Below are 22,163 nucleotides of genomic sequence, written 5' to 3'. Positions count from 1 at the left end.
CCATTCACCCTCTCACTCGTTCATCCATTCACCCTCTCAGTCTTTTGCCCATTCACCCACCCATTCACACACCCACCCACCCATTCACCAACTCACTCAGCCACTCACTCGCTCATCCCACTCATTCACTCACTCGAGAAACCTCACCCACTCAACTCGTTCACCCATTCACCGACCCGCCCACTGACTCACTCACTCACTCACCCAGGTGACTCTTGCGAGTTAGATTATACCCGGGGCCTTTCGCAGATCGCATCTGGCCACGCAAAGTCGACTTGGAATGCCTTTGACAGCAGCAACAATAATACAGAGCGCGCGTGTGCACGCTTCGTTGACGGACAGCAGGTGGCGATCCCGTGTCGCTATGAGCGGCGGTCTCTCCCCGGAGATTCACCCCCCACCCCTCCACCTCCTCCTCCAATCTCCCCCTCCATCTCCCCCTCCCCTCCTCCTCCCCCTCTCCTCCCCTCCCGCTCATCCTCCCGCCTCTTGGAACCAGCCCCATCCCGACCCCTCCCCTCTTGTGGTACGCGCTACTACACCCAACGGAGGGACATCACCATCAGCCATTGTCTATCCACAGCTGGACGAATTCAATGTGTACAGACAAATGCTGCAGGGAGTGGTGGTGGCTACGCTACACCGCCACCATCACCCTTGTTAGGCAGTGCCGGTCTTTTCTGGACGTCTGCGGAAAAAATAGCTTTATAGCTCATCGGATTCCTCCAGTGTAAACACATATTCTGATTTTGGTCTAATAGGTGCTCGCTAACAGCACTGACCCCGGTAGCCGATGAAGGATGTGGGAGGCGATCTTCGTCTTTGTGTGCGTGTGTGGAAATTAGATTTGCATCATCATCAGCAGTAGCAGTAGCAGCAGCCATGGTCAATCCACAGCTGGATGACGGTTTTCCACTCCTCGCGATCCTGAGATATCAACAATCCGGCCAGCACGCGAGCTGATTTAATAGCTCCGTCTCTACGGACACGGCCCTTTGGGGACTAATTAAGTGAGGGGCGGGGCAGGGCAGACAATGGAGACAGGGGTTGGGGGCGGGGGATGGGGGGTGGGCACGTGGCGGGGCTGGTCAGACAATGGGGGGGGGGGGGGGTGAGGACGCATGGGTAGGTGAATGCTGGGTGAGTGACTTGGATGGATTCGCGTGGCTCGGGCGCGTGAGTGGCTCTGCGTGTGGTGGGTTTGTTCGTCGCTTCGGCGTGCGGTTTGATTCAGAGGGAGTTTGACAGGCGGATGGTCGTGCGGATTGGTCGATGTTTAGGAGGTTGGGTTGGTGTGTTCGTGGTTGGATGGGGGTGGGGGGTGTTTAATTGGGTTGGGGGTTGGTCCTGTAGTTGGACGGATGGTTGAGTTACTCGATGGGTGGTTCGTTGAATGGGTGATTCGTCGGCTATATGGCTAGTGAGTTGGGTGGTTAGTTGGGTGGGCGGTTAGTTGGGTGGGTGTTTAGTTAGGTGGTTAATGGTTGGTTAGTTGGGTGGGCGTTTAGTGGGGTGGGTTTTTAGTTGGGTGGGTGGTTAGTTGGGTGGGTGGTTAGTTGGGTGGGTGGTTAGTTTGGTGTGTAGTTAGTGGGGTGGGAATTTAGCTCGGCGGGCGGTTAGTTGAGCGAGTGGTTCATTTGCTATGCGGCTTGATAGGTGAGTGATTAGTTGGGAGGATGGTGAGGTGGGTGGATGGTGAGGTGGGTGGATGGTGAGGTGGGTGGATGGTGAGGTATGTATGGGGTTATGGGGAACAGCGCGCTGTGGAACAAACCTAACGACCCGGGTTTCGATTCCCGCTCACGGCCAACACCAGGGACGATTATTCGAACCGTTTATGAGCCTCCGCTAGGTCGACTCAGCATCAAATGCGTACCTGGCGCGGTGTGCAAACATCGTCACTGGGGAGATAAAGGCGGCCGAGCGTGGTGTTGGCCACCCACCCCCTCGTGTGCCGTGCCGGCCTTGATAGGTGCTCGCGAACAGCACTTGCCCCAGCAGTCTGTCAAAGCCACGAGGGGGATCTTTATCTTTGGGGTTAGCCCAAGAGGGCGTTCCACAGAATGACGGTCGAATCGCGTTGCATCCTCCTCCTTCCTCCTCCTCCGCCATCCCTGTCCCCTCCTCACCCCCCCCCTCCCTCGCTCTCTCGGACACGGGAGAGGTGCAGACGCTTCTCTCGGCTCTGCCCTCCTCGCCTGCTGTTGCCGATGCCGCTGCCGCCGACGACGCTGCGATAGCTGCCTGACGCGGAGTCGTACAGAAAGTCACCGACACCCGCCCGGCTTCCCTGACGATGCCACCGTCCGAGCAGAATCGGCCCGCCTCACCCTCCTCACCCCTGTCGGTGAGCAGCGATTGCCGTCCGCTACTCACCACCCACACCACACTCATCTCACCGATGTCATCTCAGATTCGCTGCCCCCTGTCATCACCCGCCCAGCCACCTAACGCGCTCCACTCACCGCTGCTGCTCTGCTCACCCAAAGTCGGCATCTTACCAATCAGGTTCATCGGTCGTCACGGCTATGTGCTCACCACTACTCACTCGCTCACCACTACTCACTCACTCACCACTACTCTCCACTCACCACTACTCTCCACTCACCACTACTCACTCGCTCACCACTACTCACTCGCTCACCACTACTCACTCGCTCACCACTACTCACTACTCACCACTACTCACTCGCTCACCACTACTCACTCGCTCACCACTACTCACTACTCACCACTACTCACTCGCTCACCACTACTCACTCGCTCACCACTATTCACTCGCTCACCAGTACCCTCCACTCACCACTACGCTCCACTCAACACTACTCTCCACTTACCACTACTCACCACTCACCACTACTCACCACTACTCACCACTCACCACTCACCACTACTCACTACTCACCACTACTCTCCACTCACCACTACGCTCCACTCAACACTACTCTCTACTCACCACTACTCACCACTAACCACTACTCACCACTCACCACTTCTCACCACTCTCCCCTACTATCCACTCACCACTACTCTCCACTCACCACTACTCTCCACTCACCACTACTTACCACTCTCCACTCACCACTACTCACCACTCACCACTACGCTCCACTCACCACTACTCTCCACTGATCCTTACCACCATTCACTCCTACTCACCACTCACCACTACTCACCACTCTCCCCTACTATCCACTCACCATTACTCTCCACTCACCACTACTCACCACTCACCACTACTCACCACTCAACCGCTCCTCTCAAATCCCACTCCCTCGTGCACTCGACCAGGGCACACGCGTTGGTAATTGTCCATTGCCACGCACGTGATCCTGTGTGCTGTCATGTTCTCGACTTCTGCCGTTGCGACCACGCACGGATGAGCTTTAGTCCGCAGTCTTCATCTTGACGACGATGCTGCTGTTGGTGATGCTAGTAGTCTCATTACCATGGTGGTGGTGGTGGTTCATCTTTCTGATGATGATTGTGATCGCGATTATCGTGATGGTCGTTGTGGTAGTGATAATGGTGGTGGTTATTAGTCACGATAATTGTAGTTATCATGGTGATAGTGGTGGTGGTGGTGATGATGCTGGTAGTGATGGCGGCAGTGCTTACCATGATGATGGTGGTGGTGGTGATAGCGGTGGTGGTGGTAACGATGGTAATTGTGATGAAGATCGTGGTGGTGATGATGGTGATAGTGGTGGTGGTCATAGTGGTGCTTATTATAATTATGACGACGATGATAGTGGTGGTAGTGGTGGTGGTCGTAGACTACAAAGACCCAAACCAACGTGGCCGTGCCACGGGTACGAATTCATCCGCAGTTCGCCTGCCAATCCCAGTGGGATCGGTTCGCCCGTGTGAGCTGTTGAGCTGTTGCGCGGCTGGGGATAGCAGCGGCAGTGGTGGTAGGAGCGCTGATTAATTACACATTGATGAGATGCGGGCATCCGAGGATGCGCGCGTGTTGGAAAGCGTGTTCCAGAAATGCATGCGGGTTGTTGTCTTTACCCCATTCTCCCAAAACATTGATGTTGTTGTTGTCGTCAGAAACGACTCGAACCGATTAGAGTCCAAACATCTTCCAGTGTTTTGTTATTATATATGTAAAGGTCGCACTCGTTATGAAGGTGGCACTCGTTATCAAGTTGCTTGCCGCGAATGAACTACGGTGCCTCGCTGATTTCGCTCAAGGAGCGTAAGCCACCGCGCCGGTGGCAGCAACGCGAAGCCATCGGACAAAGACGGCCACCGCTTTCAGATGGGCTTCTGCGGCCGTCTGGAACGCTCTTTCCTTCCGGTATTATGAAAAAACTGGGAGCTGTCCAACCGTTAAATCGTCATCTAGATTGGAAACTCATTTCGTTGGAACTGGCCTTTTGTGTTTAGTTTAACACGTAGGCTTTCGCGATCAATATCATTCGTAATAGAGGTTGTTTGGGTTAGATCGCGTAAATATATAAATGTGTCGTTAAACCCGCCACCACGCGACACAGCCAACTAGTAAGGGTTGTCACGTAAACAGAACGTGGCCAATTCGTCACTAGTACAGCACACCGGTGTGTTGGAGAGCCAAGCCACAACATTAACAATCCGAGTACGACGTTGTGTTTAGTTCGTTGTCCTTCCCCTGCACCTCCGATCACGACGGCTGGACGCGTACGGTGCGAATGAAGTTCTACATGCGTGCGGTTTCCGAGTGACAGCCAACACGAGTCGGGCAGTAGCGGTGCCTCTGCATTGCACGCATCTGTGAGCAACAGCACATCTCGTGATCTGGCAGTTACGCTTTGTGTGTGTGTGTTCTCGTAGGTTGACTCAGCCTCAAATGAGTAGCTGGTGCGCTGTGCAAACATCGCCACTGGGGAGACAAAGGCGATCGGGCATGGTGCTGGCCATTCAACCCCTCGTGTGCCGTGCCGGCCTTCATAGCCATTCGCTCACAGCACTTGACCCAATAGTCTGTTAAGCCTATGCGGGGGATCTTTGCCTACGTCTCATATTGCGAGGAACGGACACAAGCGAACGAATTCGATTCCCGCTCACAGCCCGAAGTCGATGACGAATATCTGAACTGATCTTGGGTCTCACCTAGCTCGACTCGGCCTCAAATGAGTACTTGGTGTGGTGTGTGAACATGATAATTGGAGAAACACAGGAGGCCGGGATGTGTCTCCGTCTGTCTCAGAAACACACGGTAACGCGCCGATTTGATGGATAACACACAACCACACGGACGCACACGGAGACAAAGAATCCCCCTATTTATAGCCTTCACAAACTGTTCGGGCAAGTGCTGTGAGTGAGCGCCTATGATGGCCGGGACGGCACACGTGGTGGTGATTAGCCAGCACCACGCCCGGCCGCCTTTGTCTCTCCCGTGGGGATCTTTTCCACATCGTACCAGGTAATAATTTGAAGGCGATTCGCCCAGGACCGGTTCCGATAATCGTCACCGGTCTTTGGCCGTGAGCGGGAATCAAACTCGGGTCGTCGGATTCGTAGCGACACCACCGCACCCACACACGCACAGTTGCACACGGACAAAGACAACCGCCCGCCTCATAGAATGAACATACTGTTCTGGGTAAGTGCTGTTAGCGAACGCCGATGAAGAGAAACACGTGACTATCACCTCGCCAGGCCGCCTTTGTCTTCCTAGTGGTGATATGGACACAACTACACACCGCACCAGGTACTGCTTTGAGGTTGAGTCAACCTAGGGGTAACCAAGCATTGGTTCAGATATCGATCGCAACGAAATGTAAAGGCGTGGTCTGGAATCACGCAACACAGCCGACACGTGGTCTCACACAGCTGACACGTGACGTCACACAGCTGACACGTGGTCTCACACAGCTGACACGTGACGTCACACAGCTGACACGTGGTCTCACACAGCTGACACGTGACGTCACACAGCCGACACGCGGTCTCACACAGCTGACACGTGACGTCACACAGCTGACACGTGGTCTCACACAGCTGACACGTGACGTCACACAGCTGACACGTGGTCTCACACAGCTGACACGTGACGTCACACAGCCAACACGCGGTCTCACACAGCTGACACGTGACGTCACACAGCTGACACGTGGTCTCGCACAGCTGACACGTGACGTCACACAGCTGACACGCGGTCTCGCACAGCCGACACGTGACGTCACACAGCCGACACGCGGTCTCACACAGCTGACACGTGACGTCACACAGCTGACACGTGGTCTCGCACAGCTGACACGTGACGTCACACAGCTGACACGTAATGTCACACAGCTGACACGCGGTCTCACACAGCTGACACGTGGACTCACACAGCTGACAAGTCGTCTCACACAGCTGACACGTGACGTCACACAGCTGACACGTGGTTTCACACAGCTGACCGCCACCACCCGCTCGCCACTAATCGATTCGCCGTTCATTTTCGCGCGGATTCGGCGCGGCCACTCAATCATTTAACGAGAAGTGAATGCGCTGCCCCGAATCCGTGCCTCCCGCATCACAAAATGACAGGGATCCACCCTCGTGCCTATCCACACACACATACGCGCGTGTTTTATTTATTTTGTGTTACACACAGCCCAACAAATGGGTAAATAGAGCGACCGGTGTCAATGCGAACGTGAAATAAGCGAGCGGTGTGGAGTGGTAGGTGTAGAGTGGTTGGTGTAGAGTGGTTGGTGTAGAGTGGTCGGTGTAGAGTGGTTGGTGTAGAGTGGTTGGTGTAGAGTGATTGGTGTAGAGTGGTTAGTGTAGGGTGGTGGTGTAGAGTGGTTAGTGTAGGGTGGTTGGTGTAGAGTGGTTGGTGTAGAGTGGTTAGTGTAGGGTGGTGGTGTAGAGTGGTTGGTGTTGAGTGGTTGGTGTAGGGTGGTGGTGTAGAGTGGTTGGTGTAGAGTGGTTGGTGTTGAGTGGTTGGTGCAGGGTGGTGGTGTAGAGTGGGGAGTGTAGGGTGGTGGTGTAGAGTGGTTAGTGTAGGGTGGTTGGTGTAGAGTGGTTGGTGTAGAGTGATTGGTGTAGGGTGGTTAGTGTAGGGTGGTTAGTATAGGGTGGTGGTGTAGAGTGGTTGGTGTAGAGTGGTTGGTGTAGGGTGGTGGTGTAGAGTGGGGAGTGTAGAGTGGTTAGTGTAGGGTAGTTGGTAAAGTTCAAATCTTGGTTGGTGAAGGAGTGGGGCGGGAGGGGGCGGGGGTTGACTCAGCCGATCATCTCGACGGGGTGTGTACAAATAGTACCACGTTGTGAAGAAGTCAACATTGGTTGTCCGATGCGACCCAGCTGTAGGAATGTGGAATTTCCACGACTGGTCCAATCAAGGCTGTAAACATGCCATGAGCACCAACACATCAATGCTCGTTTGAGCAAGAACATGCGACACGGGGTCGGAACAGGGGACACGGCACGGGGGGGATAGGGCTCAAGGGGGGGAGGGGACTCGACACGGGGGGGGATAGGGTACAAGGGGGGGGGGGCAGGGGACACGACAAAGGGGGGGGAGGGGCACGTATGTCACCAGCACCACCTCGTGTCGAGTTCCACTATTGACGCGCGCGGTTCTCCGCAGGGATTCTTTGCGCTTTGTTCCAGTTGGAGGCCTGGAGGGGGGATGAGACTAATAGACCCGAACAGGCCACGTGCATAGCCACCGCCACCACCGTCACCGCCACGAACAGCACCCGGCCAGACGAGGATGTCGATTGCGGACAAACGTAAACCGGAGCGATCCGATCAAGTTCATGCGCGGCAGCGAAATGAACGGATGGACGGATAGTGGCATCGCAGGACCGTGAGAGAAGGTGATGGCGGGGATAGGCCTTCACCCAGCAGTTGATAGACCACGGCACATGCTGCTGCTGCTGCTGATGGTGGTAGTGGTGGTGAGTTACATGGGGAGCGGTAGTGCAACGGTTATCACGCTGCTGCTACGAACCCGGCGACCCAAGTTTGATTCCCGCTCATGGTAACCACCAGTGTGACGATTACCTGAATTGTTCGTGGGCCACATCTCGGTCGACTCAGCCTCAAATGAGTACTTGGTGCGGTTCGTAAACATGGCCACTGGGGAGACAAAGGCGGCCGGACGGGCGTGTTGCTGGCCACCCACACCCCCAGTGCGCCGTGCCGGCCTTCATAGCTGCCACTCGTGAACAGCACTTGCCCAAACAGTCTGGTTGAGGCTGCACCACTGCTGTATGAACGACTACCCCACGAGTCGCCGCCGCCGCTGACATCTCTCAACACCCGGCTCCTGCAATGTAACGATCCACCTGGCACGGAGCGCACGAGTCGGTTTCGTCGCTCCGTCTCCGCGGTGGAGGTGCCTTTCCAACGCCGTCGTTCCATCGCCGTCACTGTGAATCGCGCACTCGAGTTGCATCCACGAATTGAACCTCCGGCTCGCCGCAGTAGAAAAAGATAAAAAGAAGTCCTCGTAAAAAAATGTCAAGTTTGGAGTTCCGAACAAGGAGGACAGCGGGTAGGGTTGTCTGCTCGGTGCTCAAGGTCTCAAGAGCACGCACGGGTACACTTGTTGGTACGCACGTCTGTGTGTGTGTGCGTCTGGGGAGCGGTGGCGCAGCGGTTAGCGCACTGCGGTACGAACGGGGCGAGCCGAGTTCGATTCCCGCTCACGCCCAAAATAAGAGCGGTTCTGGGCCTTCAGTAGGTTGCTTTAGCCTCAAAAGAGTACCTGGTGCGGTGTGTAAACATCGCCACTGGGGAGACAAAGGCGGCCGGGCGTGGTGCTGGCCTCCCACCGCCTCGTATGTCCTGCCAGCCTTCATTGGGCTACTCGTTACCAGCACTTGCCCGAAATGTATTTTAAGGTTATACGGGGGGTCTTTGTCTTTGTGTGTGGTGAGTGGTGGTGCGGTGGTTAGCGCACGACGTTACGAATCCAACGACGGCCGATTCCCGCTCAAGGCTAACATCAGTGACGAAAGCCTGAACGGGTCCCCGCGCTTCCCGAAGGTCGGATCAGCCTGAAATAAGTTCCGTGTGCTGTGGTGATCGTCAACAAAGGGGAGGGGGGAGGGAGAGACAGAAGCGGCCGGGCGCAGCGTTACTGACCACACCACACTTCCTCTTGCGCTGGTGACGATCTTAATAGGTGCTCGCTAACAGCACTTGCCCCAACAGTCTATGGAGGCTACATTGGGTCGGGGTTTTATCCTTGTCATTGTCTTTGTACGTGCAAAATAACAACACTGCAATATAATATTCGCGCAGTCCGTGTGAGTGCCCAGCTCGCGTGCGGATACCAGATGTGGATTATATTATTACATCGCTCGAGAGATTGCGAGGGATCAATGATGACTCGGATCATCACAAAGCGCCCTCCTGTTCGCCGGGCCGTCTCACTGCCCTTCAACATCTTAATAGCGCAGACGAGTGGCAGCAGTCGCGATGCGGCACGTGTCGTCTGGCACGTGGCCTCCAAGCGGGCGTTCCTTTGCCAGTAGGGGGCGATTATTGCTGCTGTGTGTGTGAGAGAACTGTGGTGTAGCGGTTAGCGCGCTACGCTACGAACCTGGCGTCCCGGCGACGATTATCTGAACCGGTCCTGGGCCTCCTCTAGGTCAACTCAGCCTCAAATCAGTGCCTGGTGCGGTGCATCAAAACATCGCCACTAGGGAGATAATTGCGGCTGGGCGTAGTGCTGGCCACCCACCCCCTCGTGTGTCGTTCTGGCCTTCGTAGGTGCTCGCTAACAGCTATACGGGGGATCTTTGTCTTTGTATATCATCTCAATTGTGCGATACATATTTTTTTCGAATTTTGGCAAATGTGAATGCAGCCCCCGGCACACAATGCCGAACAAAAATAAAAACAGGCGGTATAACTTACGGCTAATGCAACAACACCGCCGCAGTAATTGATCGGGGCGTCCGCTGGATTCGAACCCGGATAACTTCTGTAGACAAGCGGCGAACGCGCCACCGCGGAACCCCGGCCTCGGGGCGGGGGGCCAGGCCGCCATCCAGCAGTGGATTGACCATGGCCAACGGCGGTGCGTGGTGAACGACCGCGCTCGGAGCAGAGTCTTGGCAGATCGGCGGGGGGGGGGGGGGGTGTCCAGGCGGGCCGATTGAAGTCGGGCAAAAATGTTGCCCATTAACAGCGTGGGCAGTTGCCGTCGGGTTTCGTCGAGTGGAACAACGGAGGATGGATGAGCAGTGCGCAAAGAGGGACTGAGAGGGGCGCGCTGGAAATTACACTGAGAGGCAGGGAGAGGAGGAGCGGCGTGGTTGAGGTGCCGGGTGGGTGGGTGAGGAACCACGTGGGTGAGAGAACATACGAGGCGGGTTTGAGACATCGTCGTGTGGACCTTTAGGGACACAAAAGAAAGTGAGCGGGCCGGAGGCGTCGCTTGACACGGCACCAGCGTCCGCGTTTAACCGGGGTGAGACGCTCAAGAGGTCAGCAGTCGAGTCTCATTTGCAGCAGTGACCCCGAGGTCACTGAACATGACGACAAAAACGAGGAAAAGTACCGCAGGGTCGAATAAGGTCGAGAATAAACGTGGCACGTCTTCTTGGTTCTTTCGGTAAAGTCACGCGGAAGGGAAGTAATGAAATAATAAAAATAAAACATAATAAAATAATTCTCACGGACGTTTCGGCCACAACGCAAGCAGCCGTCCTCGGGTGAAGAATTCTTGTTCACCGAAACGTCGTGAGAATTATTTTATTATGTTTTATTTTTATTATTTTATTACTTCCCTTCTACGTGACTTTACCGAAAAAACCAAGAAGATGAATCCCTGCAGTCACGAAAGCTTTAAATCGAAATTTAAACGTGGCACGTGCGGGCACACCGAAGGGCCTTGCTGGCGGGGACGTCCTCCGCGGAGATGATGGAGCGAGCGGTTGATGAACGGCAGTATCGGGCGACCGCGAGGGATGGCGACGGTTCGTGGCGTCCTTCATCCAACAGTGGATCGATCGTGGCTGGGCAGTGTTGGCCACGGTGCTGCTGCTGCTGCACGCGGCTGCCTGCGATCCAGCGCTGCCGTGGAGGCAGCAGCGAGCGAGGGGTTGGTGGTTCACCACGCACGCAGATGCTGCGTGACTCTCCCTTCACCCGTGAGTGGACTTCGAGGTGGTGGCACATCCCTGGCTCGCCATGAGTAGGCAGTACAGCAAGTGGGCGTGATCGTCATCTGTTTCCAGCTGAACGGGGATAGAGCGTCGCACCGTCGCGCAAGGCGTGCGGTTTTCTCCGGGCGCCCCTGTTTCCTCCTCCAACGTGGACAATAATAACAAACACGATTCGTCGTTGATTAGCTTGCTGATCGTAAAACCATCACGCGAACTCCCGGTTATCCTCGTAGCAGCAGCAGCTTGATCTTGGCTCGGCCATCGAACCAAGGCGGTGGCCACCGCATCATCGCGCGGCGCTTTCAGGTTCGCTTCTGCGGCCGTCTGGAACGCTCTTCCCTCCGATATCAGGAAACTACTGGGCGCGATGCACTTTAAAATCTGGAATTAAAACACATTTATTTAGAACTGCTCTTTGTGTTTTAGTTTGATGTCCTTTGCCCGATTCGCACTGTCGGCTACGTCCGGTGCGACATAAATTACACGAACATATATAAAAGCAAGGTACATTTCCAGACGTTGTTAATGATCACGACGATGACGCGAAGGAAGAACGGGGCAGCGATGCGACAACACTGCGCGAACGGCCGAGCCACATCCAAAAAAACGAACGAACGAACGGACGAATGAGGGAGTCTAAGAACGACTCGAGCGAGCATCTTCATAGAAGGCACGACTATACCGATCGATTCCTCTCCGGGGCCGCGTGGCTCTCGTTGCCAAGCAAATCCCAGGCCGTCCAATTACGGCTCCCGCTCAGCCGGTGCTTTGTGAACACCGCCTGTGCGTCGACATGGAGGCGCCTGGAAAGCCTGCATCGTAAAAGACAATGAGTGATGTTGGTGGTGTACCACCCAGTTCCTTCAAACGCTCATCTCTCTTTCTTTGTTGTTATTTATTGCTGTTGTTGTTGTTGGGGGTGGTGGTGTTCGAAATTGAACCCAGCTGATGATAACACATTACGACAATGGGTATCTGTGTGTGAGACTGGGTATCTGTGTGAGCCTTCGAGTCTCTGTGTCCGTCGGTGTGTCTGTGTGGGTCCGTGAAAGTCTGCGTTTTTGCGTGAGTCTGTTGATCTCTGTGACTCTGTGCGTCCCTGTGTGAGTATGTGGGTCCCTGCGTGAGTATGTGGGTTCCTGTGTGAGTACGTGGGTCTCCGTGTGAGTCTGTGGGTCCCCGTGTGAGTCTGTGGGTCCATGTGTGAGTCTGTGGGTCTCAGTGTGAGTCTGTGGGTCTCCGTGTGAGTCGGTGGATACGTGGTGAGTATCTAAGGGCAGGTGATGGGAGACCGTCAGGCCTGATCTTAGAGTTCACCGTCTCTCTACTGTGCAGCGGCTGCATGATCTGGCGGAAGGCAGAGCGCGTTGGCAATGAGCCGTGGAGGTACCATCAGCAGCTTTTGACCACGATTCTTTAGAACGGCTTTTCGTGTTTAGTTTGTTGTCCATCCCCCGCACCTCCCGATCGACACGGTTGGCTACGTAAGGTTTAGAAAGTAAAGTTCGACACGCATACATACATAAAACATACATCTTCATCTCGACCTTGCACCTGGTCAGTGCTGGGGAGCGGTGGCGTAGTGGTTAGCGCGCTGCGCTATGAACCCCGTGGCTCGAGTTCGATTCCACGCTCACGGCCACGGCCAGTGACCATTAACTGGATCGGTCGTGCGCCTCCCCTAGGTCGACTCTGCCTCAAATATGTAAACATCGTCACTGGGGAGACAAAGGCGGCCGGGCGTGGTGCTGGCGACCGCCCACCCCCTCGTGTGCGGTTTCGGTCTTCAGAGGTGTGCTGCTCCTTAACAGACTGTTGGCACTTGTCCCAACAGTCTGTTGAGGCTATAGGGGGGAACTTTGTTTTTGTCTTTATTGGTCAGTGCTCCCGACTGCCAAGGAGGAGACCGTGGGATCAACGAGTGGTCGCCAGGTTAAACCGGCCGACCCATCATCTTCGCGGGGCAGATAAAATTGGTACCAGGTTGTAAGGAGTTCAACGGTGGTTTGACCTATGTGGGCGGATCAGTCCAACTCTCATCATTATCATCACCACCGCCGAATTCATCATCATCGCCATTCTCTATCTTCTGTTGTCTGATGCTTGTTTCATCCGCAGCGCTTCGGCATCTGTTAACGGGAGCAGAGGAACGGAAAGGAGACGTTGCACCACCACCAACAACAACCAACGGAACAACCACCACGACCGACAACAACAACCACTGTCACACGGAGACGGCCACAACTGCCACCATCACCAACAATATTAACACACAACCACTAGTAACAACAATAGCCACCATCACCACCAACAACCACCATCACCTACGGAATATCCATCACCACCACTACCACCAAAAATAATCAACACCAACGAAAGCAAACAAGCAACAACCACCACCACCATCAACGAAGCAACAACCACCACCACCGCCACCACCAAAACAAATTCTCAGCACTACAAGTGCAAGAATAAGCAAGGAAAGAACCACAACCACCACCAACTGAACAACCACAACCTACCTCCACCAGCAGAGACAACAACAACAGCCACCACCACCCAAGGAAAGGAGCCCACAACCGCATCCACAGCCCCCGTCTGTCCTCTCTCCCCGCGCGCGCGCGCGAGCGAGCCGGCGAGCCAGCAGCCATGGGCGTCCTGGGACGTAGCGCTCAGGCTCACCAAGGCTCGTCCAGGGGCGGGGGAGCCGTGCCCGCTGCTGCCATGCTGCTGCCCCTGGTGCTGGCCCTGGCACTGCCCCTGCCGGGCCCCGGCTGGGCCCAGAACGAGACGGAGCCGATCGTGCTCGAGGGCAAGTGCCTCGTGGTGTGCGACTCCAACCCCACGGCGGACCCGGCAAGCGGCGCCTCCTCGCTGGGGTTCACGGTGCGCTCGGGCACCGCCAAAGTGGCGTTCTCCGTGGTGCGGAGCACCAACCACGAGCCATCCGAGATGAGCAACCGCTCCATGATCATCTACTTTGATCAGGTGAGAGGATGGCGGGTGGGGGAGGGGGGATGGAGGGATTTTGATGAGAGATGATTGGAGAGAGATTGATTGAGAGATAGAATGAAGGAGGAGAGAGAAGGAAAGCGAGGGAATGGATGGATGGATGGGATGCTTTTTGGAGATTTTCAGTCTTATATCGAGACGCATAGACTTGCATAGAGATGCATAGACTTACATAGAGACGCATAGACTCACGTAGAGACGCATGGACTTACATGGAGACGCATATACTTACGTAGAGACGCACATACTTACGTATAGACTTATATAGAAACCCACATAATAACGGAAAAACGCTTAAGATTTACACAGCCTACTTGGCTTGTGCGGTGACGAATTGTTAACTACCTCGCCTGGTATACAGGAAGTCGTGGGTTCGATCCCGAGCCTGACGACTGCTCTATATTTGGAGTTCGCATGCCTCTCTCCCCGTGGTCGCCTGCAATTTTCTCCGGGTTCTCTGGTTTTTCCCCTCCATATTTAGGAAGGCGAGTTTAAAGTGTTTGGCTGCTGTACATTTACACGTGATAATCCACTTCTTTGAGCTGTCATTTGCCTGATCTTGTAAAATGTAAACATATATTTTAGTCTAAGTTTAGGTCACTACCTCGTCGTGCGCCGTTTCGGTCTGAATAGGCGCTCGCTAACAGCACTTGCCCCAACAGTCCGTTAAAAAGCTACACGGGGGAGCTTCGTATTTTATTTGTTTTTGGCAACGTAGAAATACACGCCTAACTCTACATGTCCACACGTATCGACGTGTTATCACCATGCGATGAAATAGACGCTTAGATGTATCATTTAGAGCAAAGTATTAGACTCATCCGTCCAGGAGATGGATCGTGCAATGATAATAATCTACAGGGCCCAAGTAGTCATCATTGACAGCCATTTGTCAGTCTTGGACATTTTATTTTCTTCTCTTTACCATATTTCAGCATTGGCTGGTCAGTGCAGTCCAGGCTGTGAAGGGGGAATGATGGTGAAGGTGGTGAGGGTGGTGAGGGGTGATAGAGTGGGGAGCGGTGGTGTAGTGGTTAGCACACTGCGCTACAAACCCCTGCGACTCGATTTAGATTCCCGCTCACGGCCAACACCAGTGACGATTATCTGAACAGGTCCTGGGCCTCCCCTAAGTCGACTCAGACTCAAATTAGTACCTGGTGCGATGTTTAACATCGCCACTAGGGAGACAAAGGCGGACGGGCGTGGTGTTGGCCACCCACCCCCTCGTGTGTCGTGCCGGCCTTCATAGGTGCTTCCAAACTGCACTTGCCCCTACAGTCTGTGAAGGCTATATGGGGGATCTTTGCTCTTGTTCTAGCCAGGACTGCCTGCGGTCACGAATTGATTAAAACAAACGACAGAACGATTAGTGTGGGTTGTGAGAAGTTAATTGACCATCTTGGCTGATGGGATGTAAAAAAAAACTAGCATGTTATTTTTGTTGTTGTACTGTACTGCACTTCTGTGTTCCCACTTCAATGTTCTTCGCTCTGAGGCAAAGCCCTAACTGGCTGGTTTCGACATGCGGTGTCTCATCAGTCTCGAGTTTTCTCTCATTGAAAGCAATGCTGCTGACATGACGCACTCCCCAGCAGACCCTGTCACTGGGGGTGGTGGATCACGCACAGACGGTTGTGAAACTCCCTTTTCCGGTGCGCGTCGAGGCGGAGCCGTTCCCTGGCTCGCCAGGAGACATCAGTACAGCAACCATACGTGAACCCCACCCGTTCCGTCTGCACGGGGATCGAGTGTTTCTCCCTCGCACACGCCATGGGTTTTCTCCGGGTGCTACGGTTTCCTCCGCAGTTGAATGATAAACACAACTCTTCATTGATTGGCCAAAAAAAACACGTTCAAACTAAGAGGACCGCAGAGCTCGGGAAATTGTACGTTTGTTGATCTTCTTCCGCAGCGTACGTAGCCAACCGTGCGTATAGCAGGCGCGGGAGAAAGTCAGCAAACTAAACACAAAAAGCAGTTCTAAAGAAATTAGTTTTCAATCTAGATTTAAAAGTGCGTAGCTCCCAATATCGTAAGGAAGAGCGTTCCAGACGGCCGCAAAAGCGCGTCTGAAAGCGCGCGATGCTGAGCAAAAAGCCGCAGCAGTTGTTGGTAGCAAAGGCACCTCATCGCCGAGTGACTGCTGCTGCAGCAACAGTAGCTGCTGCTGCTGCAACAGTAGCTGCTGCTGCAACAGTAGCTGCTGCTGCTGCAACAGTAGCTGCTGCTGCTGCAACAGTAGCTGCTGCTGCAACAGTAGCTGCTGCTGCTGCTGTTAGAGTAGCTGCTGCTGCAACAGTAGCTGCTGCTGCAACAGTAGCTGCTGCTGCTGCAACAGTAGCTGCTGCTGCAACAGTAGCTGCTGCTGCTGCTGTTAGAGTAGCTGCTGCTGCAACAGTAGCTGCTGCTGCAACAGTAGCTGCTGCTGCTGCAACAGTAGCTGCTGCTGCAACAGTAGCTGCTGCTGCTGCTGTTAGAGTAGCTGCTGCTGCAACAGTAGCTGCTGCTGCAACAGTAGCTGCTGCTGCTGCAACAGTAGCTGCTGCTGCAACAGTAGCTGCTGCTGCTGCTGTTAGAGTAGCTGCTGCTGCAACAGTAGCTGCTGCTGCAACAGTAGCTGCTGCTGCTGCAACAGTAGCTGCTGCTGCAACAGTAGCTGCTGCTGCTGCTGTTAGAGTAGCTGCTGCTGCAACAGTAGCTGCTGCTGCAACAGTAGCTGCTGCTGCTGCAACAGTAGCTGCTGCTGCTGCAACAGTAGCTGCTGCTGCTGCAACAGTAGCTGCTGCTGCTGCTGTTAGAGTAGCTGCTGCTGCCTTCCCTCTCCTCGTCTGTGGTCCCTCCACCCTGGTGCCTCCGAGTCGTCCTCCCATCGCTCCGCCCGCCTACGAGAGCGAGAGAGCGGACGTCCGCGCCACGGCAGCGACACCGCGCCTACGATGTTGCCGCTCGTACGATCAGCTCGGCCGGCTCGTCGAGGGCTCACGCGCGAGACAAACCAACACCTGCGGAGGGCACCGAGAGTCGTTTGGCACGCGGACTCCCGCAGACCCTCGTGGGGGGGGGGGGGGGGGGGATAGCTTGGCAAAGACGCGACAACGGCGGAACGCGATGAACATTTGACGCGTTCCCAGTTACATCTGCACATCCGTTATTATCGCGCGGCTCCTTTCCAGGCCGGGATGTAGTGGGGGGAGGGAGCGTGGCGGGTGTAGGGGGGGGGGTAACTGGGGGGTGACGAGGGGAGGGAGAGAGCAGATTGAGCTGCGCAAATGGGGTCATTGATCCAGAGCCCACAACTAAACTCCAGAGGGCCCCACGAAAATAAGCAAATTAATTCCTAACATTTAATTTTCTGTTCGTGTATGTAAAAGTAGGACTGTCGGTTCACATTATCGCGTGGTAATTGTAACTCCCCGACAGCACTTTTCCCCGACTGGCTGCATCCCTCTACGGGGGAGCTTTGCCTTTGTGGATGTGTAACACATCACAATCAGAATACGCATTTATGCTGGAGGAAACCGAGGAGCTGTGAAAGCTCTTGTTCGCAGATGTCCATCAGCAGCGCGGAGAGACAAAGTCGTCCGAGCGCATGGATGTTGCTGCTGCTGCTGTGGCCGAACGTGGAATGGTTAGACGCAGTGACAACAGAGAGGCCGCCTGTACCATTGCGATCTCACGGTGCGGCAATTTCAACGACGGCCACGTTTCTGACACTTTCCCATAACCCGCATCCGTCCTCCCGCGAGCTAACACCGCGCCCGGCCGCCTTTGTCTCCCCGGCGTTGATGTGTACGCACCGCGGGAGGTACATTACTTATTTAAAAGCCCGAGCCGCGTGATTCTAAGCCGTAAATCCCGAATCGGTTTATCGGTCAAACCGCCGCCGACAATCAGCCGCGCGTGGAATCGACCTCACACGTGTCCCCCCCCCCCCCCCCCCCCCGGGCATCATAACGCAGCGTGCGCTAACCGCTGCGCCACCGCTCCTCTCCGTTTTTAGTCTGAGAGGCACAGACGCGCGCGTCATCGCGGTGCTAAGTGGATTGACTCCGGGGTGCCTTGGCCTTAATTGGATTTTTTTTTATCGCGGTTGTATATTTTTTTTGGGGGGGGGGGAGGTGAGATGGCAGTGGGGGGGGGTACTGCACGTGGTTGTTCCACTGGCGAACATTCGGAATTGTGCAGCGTGGACCTCAGTCGTTGGTACTCGAGGAGAAATTGGCCGTGACCTTTGCTCACCAATGGACAATGCCCCCCCCCCGCTCCCCCCTTCCGCCCCCCACATGACCCACCCTCCCCACCCCTTCCATCCCCACTCACCCGTTTCGTATACGGCGCCCTTTAATTCGAGCGTGGCAACAATCCCTTTGTGCCGCGGTGGTGTCTCCGTTTTTAATTACAGAATGACGACCCTGGAGACCACAATCGCGTAGTAACAATTACCATTATTTAAATAGACATTTAAGGTTATTTGTGTATGTATATATGTAATTACGAGGTTAATTAAAACTAATTGGCGCGATGCGGAACGGCAATGCCCTTGAATCCGGCCACCCGAGTTATATTTCTCACCCGCGGGTGCGTGCAACATCAGCGGCGAATATTTGACGAAGTCTCGTGCCTCTGCTGGGTCGATTCAGCATTGAGCGAGTAGGCGTACCTGTGGTGTGATGTGGGAAGAAAACAAAATCACCAACCGGGAAGACAAAGGCGGCCGCGCGAGGTGCTCAGCTCACCACAATAACCTGCCGATCTCGTCAAGGAGCGTAAACCTTCAAGCCAATTCCGGTCATCATCGCAGCGGCTTCTGGCTAACCATCGAAGGAAGACGTTCACCGCATCGCGCACTTTCACATGCACTTCTGCGGCCGTCTGAAACGCTCTTTCTTCTGAGATTAGGAAGCCAATGGAGCTATGCACGTATAAATACAGATTGAAATTTAATTTATTGAGAACTGCTTTTTGTGTTTAGTTTGTTGTCCTTCCCCCGTACCTCCGATTAGCACGGTTGGTTACGTACGGTGCAAAGGAAGTTCAACGTACATGCATACCACCCCCTGTGTGCCGTGTTGATTATCCTATGGGCTGCGTTAACATCACTTGTTCCAACAGTCTGTTAAAGCTATACGTGGGATATTTGTCTTTGTGTTTGTTTTGCACAACTACTGCCAACGCCGTCTACCCGTGGACACACAGCACTGTAAGGGGAGTCGAGGGAGTCGAGGATGCGATGCGTGGAGGGAAAGAGAAGGGAAGGGGAGAGGGAAGAGAGAAGAAGGCAAAATGGGAAATGGGAGTCGAGACGTGAAGGATAGAGAAGGAGGGGAGAAACTGGAGCACGGGGGATCAGGGGACACGAGGAGAGGGAGGAGAGAGAGGCTGCGTCAGAGCCCACAAGCTGCTGCTGCTGCGAGGAGGAACGGCGTCTGTTTTCACAGCGGGCGGGTAGAGGGGTAAGAGGAGGGGTTCAGAGTGGGGATGGCCACGCATATAGGTCATGTGGTTTACGGGAGGCTTGAACTGATTTCGACAAAAAGCTTTGGGGTCCAATATAACGTTTGTGTCTCTTCCAATTATTTGGTGTAATGACTGAAGTGGTGAGTAATTAACTGTAGGACATCCTCGACGAATGTGAAAACACACGTCAACATTATAACCACCATCATCATCATCACAATTATAATTATCAACATCAATATTTGTATTATTAACATCCACATGAAAACCATTACCATCATCACCGTCATCATCATCAACATCAACGCCATCTTCATCAACATTATCATCAGTCGGTCACCACCAATGATTAACACGTCATCACAAACATCAGTCCTCGAGAGATGCTGGGAGTGTCGATGAACGGAGTAACGACACTTTGCTCGCACGTGGCCGGCCCTGTCAAACTGTCATCAACTCTGAATAACAATCCTCGCTCACCACACCGCGCCGCGCCAGGCAGTGCGGTGACAGGGAGGCAGGGTTATGTTGGGTTCCACGGCCGGTTCACTCATCGCTTGCCACTCATGTCAGCTGGGGCCCGGATGCTAATATCAGGGCGCCGGGTTTAGAGCGCAGTGCGGAAAACTACTCCGCCACTGCTCCCCAGGAACTTAATAACGCGCGCAAACATTTCGAATCTCCTCCACGCAATCTCCTACCTCTCTTGACTTAAAACTTTCGTGACTGCAGGAATTCATATTCTTTTATCTCCGCCTGATGAAGAACGCTTGTGTTGCGATCGAAACGTCGTGGGTTTTTTGCTTTCATTTAAAATGTATGTTTAATTGTATTTTTATTTCTATCTACGTGACTTTACCGAAATAACCAAGAATATGAACTCCCTACCTCTTCTCTCTCATTTCACTCTCGTCCCCTCCACGCACTCTCCTGCTTCTCATCTCACTCTACTGCCATCCACACCCTCCCCTGCCTCCCGCATCATCTCTCTCGAATTTCCCTGCACGTGACACAATGCTAATCGTAAACCTGAAACGCGATTGTGGAAAACACAACTGTATATTTTTTATATTTAAACAAAAATCACTCACATTCTCCCTTGAGCGGTGCCTAAGATTAGAGGTGGTGATGAAGCGTAGAGGGAGAGGAGGAGGTGAGCGTGGAGATGGTTGGAGGGTGAACAGAGTGATGCATCAATAACCTTTTCAATGCACGTTTACATGTTCATGTTTTGCGCATGTTTAACACACGTTTACATTTTCCTTTTTTACGCATGTTTATGCCAGGACAGGGTTTCTGAGTCTCATGGCTCTTCTTTAGGAGGGTCATACCAAGTTATTTTTAGTAGGGGGGTGTGTGGGGGGGGGGGAAGGGCATAATTTCTGCTACGTGTAATTCCAATGGACGAATTTACTATGCAATTAAAAATTCGCCCACGAAAACTCGATCTCACGTGAGCTCGTCCGCTCTCGCGAGCTCAGCAGGTTGCAGGCTTTGAGCCTGCACGATAGCTTGGACGGGCACCCGTCGTGTACAACAGTGTTGCTCGTGCAGGCTGCTGCTGCTGCCGCTGCTGCTGTGCTGTGCTACGCTGCGCACGTCAAAGGCAACAGCCGCTCTGCAATCGATGCCCCCCGCCCTGCGCGAAGCAGCCACAGTCCAGCAGCGCTGGAGTATGGCCGAAAACTACCACCGGAATCGCTCGTGGTGTGCAACTCGCGAGGCATTTATCCAGCAGTGGATTGACAACGGAGCTGTGTACGTGCACGATGCGTTCATCAGGATAGGGATGTCTACTATGTGCTGAACGCTGGGATAAGTGACACGGACAATTCTAGATTTGAAGTGTTCGTGACTGCAAGGTAAAGTCACGTAGGTAAAAAATGAAATTAAAATAAATAATTAATAATTAATATTGTTTTATTTTTATTAATTATAATTTCATATTTTTACCTACGTGACTTTACCCGAAATAACTAAGAGTATGACACGGACAAGTCACGGTCAGTGGAGGAGGGGGGCGATACTCAGCGCCGATTCGAACCTGGGTTGTTTAAATGATAACAGGTTAATACGGACGGGACTTTTCCAGGTCGAATGTCTCTCGTAAATGAATGCGCCGATTTGGCGCGCGCGCGAACGCACAAACGGCACGGCCGCCTAGGGTCACCGCGTGGTGACACTTTTTAAATCCTTTATATTAAGTTCGCTTGCTTGCTTGCGTGCTTGCGTGCTTGCTTGCTTACGACCGTGCAAATCTTTCGGTCGTTTTTTAACCCACTTCCCGTGATCCAATCGAGCTGACATTTTGCACACAGACTCGTTGTGCGTGACAATTAATTTTCGTGAAAAACAAATTTCAAAAATGTTACACTGTTTAGGGAAAACAAATTAAATATGTAATTACCAATTGCTTAATACTGGCAGACAATCATCTGACCCATAGGTGGCAGCCATCTCAAGCCAGAGGACGAGAAGACTCTAGCCGCCACGCATATAAAGGATTTATAGTGAAAAACCTTGTTTTTACGGGTTATACTTATTAAATCTTTTATATTAAGTTCGCTTGCTTGCTTAGGACCGTGC

At 53.6% G+C, this 22,163-nt stretch overlaps 1 protein-coding gene across 2 annotated transcripts in view; it reads left to right on the top strand.

Moving 5' to 3' along the window:
- Positions 1–712: 712 nt before the first annotated feature.
- Positions 713–22,163, top strand: part of LOC133350767 (cerebellin-1-like) — a 29,334-nt gene continuing 7,883 nt past the window's right edge. The window contains exons 1-3 of one of the 2 annotated variants that reach the window (XM_061565489.1): positions 713–730; positions 2,171–2,347; positions 13,224–14,093. In XM_061565489.1, the coding sequence (XP_061421473.1) occupies positions 13,755–14,093 (339 nt within the window). In that variant the 5' untranslated portion in view covers positions 713–730; positions 2,171–2,347; positions 13,224–13,754. Of the gene's footprint in view, positions 731–1,882; positions 2,348–13,223; positions 14,094–22,163 lie in introns of those variants that run through there. The other variant, XM_061565488.1, reaches the window with a different exon arrangement.

Source organism: Lethenteron reissneri, chromosome 35, assembly GCF_015708825.2.
Source record: "Lethenteron reissneri isolate LAM-NWPU_2019-01 chromosome 35, ASM1570882v1, whole genome shotgun sequence".
Lineage (NCBI taxonomy): Eukaryota > Metazoa > Chordata > Hyperoartia > Petromyzontiformes > Petromyzontidae > Lethenteron > Lethenteron reissneri.
Note: the sequence above shows the minus strand (reverse complement) of the source record. Positions and strands in the feature narration are given on the sequence as shown.